The sequence below is a fragment of the Saccoglossus kowalevskii genome, chromosome 3 (assembly GCF_978046115.1).
Source record: "Saccoglossus kowalevskii chromosome 3, keSacKowa6.1, whole genome shotgun sequence".
In the NCBI taxonomy this organism is placed as follows: domain Eukaryota; kingdom Metazoa; phylum Hemichordata; class Enteropneusta; family Harrimaniidae; genus Saccoglossus; species Saccoglossus kowalevskii.
The window spans coordinates 36401482-36410187 of record NC_140643.1 but is presented as its reverse complement, the minus strand read 5'-3'; the positions used below and the strand labels follow the sequence as shown (position 1 = coordinate 36410187).

Sequence of the window (8706 nt, the reverse complement as noted above, 5' to 3'; positions counted from 1 at the left end):
CTCCATCAGTAAAGTGCATTCGCCCGACCCAAGTTTGCAGGATACAAAATGGCGTCTTTAATGCGAGTTGCACGGTTTGGCCGAATTCTAGCACCTGCAATTGCTAGAAGTGCAAGGCTTCCAAGGCCCACCACTTATCAGCCTATTGTATTTAGTTCCACGTCGGAATCTAAGAAGTCTGAGTTCGTGGTGGGAAAGCAGACAGAAGTGGACCCGAAAAGGTAACATATCAACTCTCGTCGTGACTGAGTGGGACCAGGGAATAAAAAATATTGTTTTCTGAACGCACGTAGTTTCTGTATAATATTCACTGTCAGAAATTTGTGATTATATTGAAAAAACATTCGTATTTTTCTCTTTCAAAACGTTGACAACCTTTAATAAATACATTTATTCATCTCGGACACAACTATGTTCAATACACTATTTTACTGTCACTACAAATTGTAGACAAAAGGTCACGACCTCAGTAAAAATTATTTTATAAACATATAGATAATATAAACATTGATTTATACTGTAGTAAAATTCTAATTAATAAGACTTTTATGATAAATAAGCAAAGCTAGGACATCATACAATATATTGTGATTTTCACTGGTAAAAACACTCAGTCACTGTCTTTATTATTACATGCTCAGTGTATAGTTTTTGCATGTGCGCATGATTTGAACCATAATGGACAACCCTGACAACCCATTATGGAGGAATGCTGAAGCTGAGAACATTTATGGAGCACAAAGTGTGCTTGATTCCAATATTAGTTGACAGAGAATGTCTCAATACATGTAGTGGCATTCTGCAAATTGGGAACAAGTTCTTTAACCATAACACTCCATCCCCTGCCCCCTAATGTAATTCAATATACCCCTTCAAATAATTATCCAAAGAAGGATATATAATACAATTGAAATGGAGGGGGGGTACTAGAAGGGAGAGACCCTGAAGGGGCAGGGTTTAAATTTGAGTTATGGGTGATGAACAAATTGTTTAACTGTGTGGTATTATGCTCTGGTAACTGAAAACACATTTCCCAAATACCATAATAAATTATTCCTTATAAAAAGCATTGAAAATAAAAAAAAAGAAAACAAAAACAAGCGGGGGGGATAGAGGGACCTTAAGTAACTCTTTCCACACTTTTTGTGAATAATGTGCAGTGATTTTTGTGAATAATGTGCAGTGATGAAGTCATAAAATTCGCTGTTATTGACAGCGTTGTAAAATAGAACATTAACACACAACATTTTAAATTTGTTGTGTTTTTTTTTTTTTTTATGAAAAACATGTGGCTTGATTCAATGCCAGTGTTTAGGTAATGACATTCATATTATCAAACATACAAAAAGGATAATAAATTGAAGAAAATGTTGAAAATAATATATGGTAATATATTTATCTTTCAGGGTAGAGGAAATAATTAGAGAAGGTGAACGAGAAGTCAGAGATGATGTCAACGATCCAGTAAGTGACACAAGATAATGTATCTGTGCACTGTAAATCAGTGTGTTTACACTGTTATAGAAATGTTGATGATGCATGTAACAGATAAATAAAAACACATTACTGTGAACATACAATAGGTTATTTTCCATACATGCATGTAGATGCATGAAAGACGCGCGTCGAACATCTGCCGCAAAAATCGAACGATTTAATTTTGAACTTGAATTTCTTAATTCCGTAGCTCACATCGACCGGCCGATCTTCGACAGAGGAATATTGCTTCCGAATACCCTTACTTAATCAAAATTGTCTATCATCAAATGTGGACAGCACATTATTACTATTTTTGCGTTTGTCGACGCCACTATAACACTATGTCCTTTGTTTGTCCTGTTTTTATGTTCGATTTCACACATAACGCGTGATTCTCGCTGTGAGCGAAAAATGGTCTATTGTTGCTCATAAGGCTGTACTCCTGACATTAGTGTTGATCTTATGATGTTTTGTTAATATCTTGTGAGCTAATAGTCCAAATAAGACCAAACTTGTTATAGACTTACTTTATCTGTCAATATAAGATATGTGCTATGCAATATTGAGTTTCAACTTAATTAATGGGCTCATTTGCATATTTAATTAATTTTTGTTAATTTACTTGATATGTCGATATAGGGTATGTGCCTTGTAATGTTGATTTTCAACTTAATCTTTCTACCAGATTTTATACATATACATTCAAACTTTATATTTCATAGCCAACTATAATCACATCTGACAAATGGGGGCTGTGTCATCTTCAGATGACTTGTTTATTATGTAGTTGTCCCAATTATTGCCATTCTTTAACTAATGAAGTTATTTTCTGTTTTTAAATTACAGGGTTATGTTGGTCATGGTTTTTCCAATGATCCTTTCATGGATTCACTCACAGCAAAATTAACTTTCTTCTGTAGTATATCAATTTTCCTGGTGTTTGTGACTCTTTTTGCACATTATATGCCAGACACGTAAGTTACATTGCTGTCAATTTTATAAGTAAAACTTGTTGGAATATTTAATATCCATTTTTCATTTACTGTATCTCTGTTTTGTACGAAATAGCTGTTTTACAAGAACATTGCAATATCTATTAAAGTCAAGTAATTCACAGCTGTTACGCAGTTAACTGACTGGCTGTCAACCTAACATCATCAAACAAAATGTTCACAAAAATTATGTACACCTCAAATATCAAAGCAATCAATATTTGTTAAAATTAATGATATTGTCAAGAAATGAACAAATCTGATAGAAGTCCACCCAAGGTATCTACATATCAATGAAATCAGGCTTGGTAGTTTTCAGAAAGTCAAAAATGCAATTGATGATGGAAGGCAGACAATTACATATATGAACAGCTCCACTCTGTCGTCATTGATGAAGTGGAGCTAAAAAAGTAATCTAAGAAATATCTTTATGACGTTTTAAATTATTAAAAAATTAACACCCAGTTAGTAGGGGGGTCCAATAGAAACTAGGTGTTATTGCGAGGGGGTGCAATAATAACTAGGTATTACAAGTGGTGTAGTATTAAAATTAGGCATCTGGCCTGCCTTTTGAAAATTTATGCAATGTTCATAATGTGTACACTGATGGGCAGGAAAAATGACATGATTTGTATCATCTGTGTCGTGGTAGTGTACTCGTAAACAGTTATTAAATTACCCCTCCCATCTCATTCCATGGCAGAATTGACCCAGTACATGCTCAGCAAGGTTGTCATCGGAAAACTTTCAAACTTGTTTTTTTTTGTCTATACAGAACTGGTAGAGTATGGTCAGCACGAGAAGCTGAACGAGTGGTTGCAGAGAGGGAAGCTATGGGTCAGCCACTTATCAATCCAAACTTTGTAGACCCAGATAGAATTAGTTTGCCAGATGATGATGAATAAGTGATAGGTTGTAATATACAAGTGTGTCGTTTTGAAAGTTATGATATAAGCACTGTTCAGTTTAGACCGTCTAGTTACAAAGCACCAACTATTCAAAACAGTGTCTTTTTTTACAAGGATGGAGTTATTTTTGTCCATGCGGTTTAATGAGTATGTTCAATTAATTTGATCTATCCAGTATCAGTAATGCGATAATGTTACATTGTATTGATAGGAAGCTACCTGCATGTATTTTTTATGTAGGTATACCTGTAGTTTCTGTATTTCGCAACTATGTAAGACGCAAATAGCACAGTGATTTTTGAACAGTATTGTAAGATTAAATCATATTCTGAAGTAAATGTTTGATTAATTCTGCTTTTCTGATGTGATGACAGGCATGTGGCTGTGTGCTTGTTGGTTGGCTCAGTCATCTGATGTCTTGGATATCTTGAATGAATATGAATAAGCCATATCTGTGTTAGGGTATAGTATACTATTCTGTTACCAAGAACTACTTGTACTAATATATGATGCATTAGCTTGCATACTGTATTGTGATTTTTTAAAAAGAATCTTTCTCTATTCAATATGGTAAGTGTAATGCATACACTACTGCAAAGCTTTTCTCCATGACATTTGAATTGTCTGAAGAAGAAAAATTTGGATTGCCGTAATTTTTTGTGCTGAATTGGCTCAGATTTTGGTTATATTTGTTTCGAAATTTGTTTCATTTGCCAATGACTATGGAGATTTCTGTCGCGTCACTAAAAAATGTGTATGCATTTAATTCATACAAGTGACATTGTTTGAATAATTTAACAGAAAACATCCTTGTATTTGTTGTGTACCAGTTGTATTTTTATTTTGTTATTAACTGTTTGGCGCCCTCTACTGGTAAGATGAATAGAACCTCTGGTCATTCAAAGATCTCACTTTATTCTTTTAAATTCTTGTCTGCAGATGCTCATTCCCTACACGCATCACCAAATCAAAAATATCTAAATTTGTAGTTTATTTATTTGTCTAAAAAACAGGGACTCAGTTTTCTCGTTGGACATGCCTTGGTCGATCATGTTCAACTTTATATCCATGTCATACATTACCCCCAGTAATTGTGCATCTATTCATGAGTAGCAGTCATATTAATGTTAAAAATTCATCAAAATCTATTAGAAGCGCATGTATACAGAATTTTTTTTAATCATTCTGGAAGTTTTGTTTTCAAAATGCACAAAAAAAAATTATTTTGGTCTTGCATGTGCTTTTATGGTTTCACTTCACTTCTTTTGAAGTTTTTACAAATAAAGTTTATCCAATATTTGGGCATTATATCTTAATTGATTCTTATATACTAGGTGTCTGGGCAACCTCAAATCTGGTCATGCAGTGTGGGATTTTGCATTCATATAGTGCTCACTGCACAACTAACCTAGAAAATACAATAGCTTCACTGATGCAGTGATAATGTGTGCTAAAAAGTCAAATAGAAGGGCATAATGACCATATAAAGAGTCGAGTCGTGGTGGTCATATGCAATATAGGTCTCATAACTGCATGTAAAATTCATTGTTTACACAAAATTGGAAAACATACTGCAGTACCAACAGATGCTGCTACAGCAAAATGGGAGTTTGGTGAACAAGACAGAAAGCATGCAATTCAGCATCAATAATCAACTTTGATTCTCTGTACATGTGCATTTAACCAAAATAGAAGTTCATGATTTGGTTTGTGAAACTCTGCATGAATTTGCTGTGTCCTCACTTCATTTTGCCAACAATCTCATTTTAAAAATTAGCTACATCTTGAATTAGCGAAATTACAGATTAGCTAAAATAAATGCTGGATACCGTAAATAGGCAGTGAAATAGACAAGTACGTTAACCTTTACATAAAACATTCTTCGGAGACGACTCACAAAATAATTGTTTCAATAATCTTTATTTATCACAACAATGTGTACAAAGTTTTGAATATCCTCCATGACCTTTTACCCCCAGTTGTCTGTGCTTAGATCGGAACTAAATAACATTTTGAATTTGATCTCCTTGATTTGTCGTGCCTATAGCAGCACACTCTGATTTAACCCATAATTTGAATCAAGGATATTTTACAACATTTGTAAAGGGCAATTACATCATCAACTATTGTGGCAGCCAGCAGTGCTTGTATTGCAAAAACTAACTATGGACATGTTGCAACTATTAAGTAAATGCTGAAACAAACAAAAATGTGTTTCTTAATAAGTTTGTAATTAAGTAATGCCTACATCAAAATGTTAAGTTAAGGTTTGATCACACATAAAAGGTTACCTTATGTTTGTGTACATTTATACACATACAAAAATCTTTTAAGCAAGTCTGTTTAATATTCTAAAAAGGTTTTCTACATTAAGAAAAAATTATGAGCCAGCATTGAACGGCCCAGATGAGTAAAATACAACACACCCCCTCTCTTGTTTTTATTCTCTAAATTCAACATCTTCTAGTCACTCCACAATAAATAGTAGTTATTCAAAGATAAAATAATTTATATGATTATGTCCCTAAGTTAATAAAATTGCACACACTTTTCTAATATTACAGGACCACATAGAAAAAATCAACTGTAAAAAATAGGATGGCTACATTGTAGTGAAAGTCAAGCCTAAAAGCTTGTCGCAATTTGTTATGGTTTTAACAGTCACTAAATGAAGTTAAAACACTGAAGTCCATCAGAATCTACAGTAGAAATACAATATAGTACAAATCAAGCACACCAAAAACAATACTAAAACCATTTTCAGTTTTTTTCTTAGTAACTTCTTCTGAGACTTAATACCATGATATTATAAACTGTAAAGGTTATACTTACTATACAGAAACTGGGATTAATTGGCATATCATCAAATCTACTTTTCTTTTGCTTATTTGTAATTTACAGTTTCATTCCATTTATTTACATTTCAATGAATTCTAAACATGTACTTAGCGCAAAGTTCTTACTATTAATTATCTGCAACTCTTAAAATTGCTTTACCATCCTTCCCACAACCCTCTAGAAAAACACTATGCAGGGACAAGAGTGTACACTTCTTTAAACACACAGGGAACAAAATGAAATCATTGTCCTGTTCCTACAATTCCTAAGAATTGGAAACAACCTGATTTGCCTTAAACACCCAAGGAACAACAATAGTTTGCTCTGCCTCAAATAAACTAGGAATACTATTACTCTGAATGGAAAAGTGTTTTTTTTTACTAACACGAGAATCACCCTGAAGGGAAAACAGTGTGTAATTCTTATACGGTAATGCCCGAGGAACATTTTGAAATGATAACAATGAGCCCTTCCCACAACACCTAAGACTGAAGTGAGAACAGTGTAATTCTTATAATGCCATGGGAACATTTTGAAGCGAGAACAGTGAGCTCTTCCCACAACACCTAAAACACTGAAATGAGAAGCTTGAGCTCAATGTTAACCTCTAGTTCAACTTCTCAAGACTGTGTTAACTTCTGTTTCCCCATATCCTAATATTAGAGACTGTGTTAACTTCTGTTTCCCCATACCCTAATATTAGAGACTGTGTTAACTTCTGTTTCCCCATACCCTAATATTAGAGACTGTGTTAACTTCTGTTTCCCCATATCCTAATATTAGAGACTGTGTTAACTTCTGTTTCCCCATATCCTAATATTAGAGACTGTGTTAACTTCTGCTTCCCCATACCCTAATATTAGAGACTGTGTTAACTTCTGTTTCCCCATACCCTAATATTAGAGACTGTGTTAACTTCTGCTTCCCCAGACCCTAATATTAGAGACTGTGTTAACTTCTGTTTCCCCATACCCTAATATTAGAGACTGTGTTAACTTCTGTTTCCCCATATCCTAATATTAGAGACTGTGTTAACTTCTGCTTCCCCATACCCTAATATTAGAGACTGTGTTAACTTCTGTTTCCCCATACCCTAATATTAGAGACTGTGTTAACTTCTGCTTCCCCAGACCCTAATATTAGAGACTGTGTTAACTTCTGTTTCCCCATACCCTAATATTAGAGACTGTGTTAACTTCTGTTTCCCCATACCCTAATATTAGAGACTGTGTTAACTTCTGTTTCCCCATATCCTAATATTAGAGACTGTGTTAACTTCTGTTTCCCCAGACCCTAATATTAGAGACTGTGTTAACTTCTGTTTCCCCATATCCTAATATTAGAGACTGTGTTAACTTCTGTTTCCCCATACCCTAATATTAGAGACTGTGTTAACTTCTGTTTCCCCATACCCTAATATTAGAGACTGTGTTAACTTCTGTTTCCCCATATCCTAATATTAGAGACTGTGTTAACTTCTGCTTCCCCATACCCTAATATTAGAGACTGTGTTAACTTCTGTTTCCCCATACCCTAATATTAGAGACTGTGTTAACTTCTGCTTCCCCAGACCCTAATATTAGAGACTGTGTTAACTTCTGTTTCCCCATACCCTAATATTAGAGACTGTGTTAACTTCTGTTTCCCCATATCCTAATATTAGAGACTGTGTTAACTTCTGCTTCCCCATACCCTAATATTAGAGACTGTGTTAACTTCTGTTTCCCCATACCCTAATACTAGAGACTGTGTTAACTTCTGTTTCCCCATACCCTAATATTAGAGACTGTGTTAACTTCTGCTTCCCCAGACCCTAATATTAGAGACTGTGTTAACTTCTGTTTCCCCATATCCTAATATTAGAGACTGTGTTAACTTCTGCTTCCCCATACCCTAATATTAGAGACTGTGTTAACTTCTGTTTCCCCATACCCTAATACTAGAGACTGTGTTAACTTCTGTTTCCCCATACCCTAATATTAGAGACTGTGTTAACTTCTGCTTCCCCAGACCCTAATATTAGAGACTGTGTTAACTTCTGCTTCTCCAGACCCTAATATTAGAAACAGTGTTACGGTAACTTCTGTTTCCCCAGACCCTAATATTAGAGACTGTGCTAACTTCCATTTCCCGAGACAAGACAGAATTAAGGGTTCCCACTCATACTTAAGATACTTAGGAATAATATACCTATATACTTTCCAATCAGGACCTGTCACATAAAAATACCAAAATAATTTCTAGTATTTATCACTAGCATTTAATGAATAAAACAATAACTGTCACCATGATATTGTTTTTATACACCAAATCGAAAAACAAATTCAGAGAAAGAACATACTATTTTATGTTGCTTGTGGTTTGTCCTGATACAGAATAGTTAAAGCGAGAGTGTCTCCACCTGTGCATGCGTGGGAACCAAGTCCCAAGCGATGATAACACATGCAAAAACCGCAAAGGCTCATGGGTAGACACTTGATGACACACTA

General features: G+C 34.5%; 1 protein-coding gene across 1 annotated transcript; it reads left to right on the top strand.

Annotated features, from left to right (window-relative positions):
• Positions 1 to 26: 26 nt before the first annotated feature.
• Positions 27 to 3717, top strand: LOC100377045 (NADH dehydrogenase [ubiquinone] 1 beta subcomplex subunit 11, mitochondrial-like). Its single transcript, XM_002739490.3, has 4 exons — positions 27 to 221; positions 1407 to 1464; positions 2326 to 2453; positions 3247 to 3717. The coding sequence occupies exons 1-4, from the start codon at positions 49 to 51 to the stop codon at positions 3374 to 3376; spliced, it is 489 nt and encodes a 162-aa protein (XP_002739536.1). The 5' UTR covers positions 27 to 48; the 3' UTR covers positions 3377 to 3717.
• Positions 3718 to 8706: the final 4989 nt, after the last annotated feature.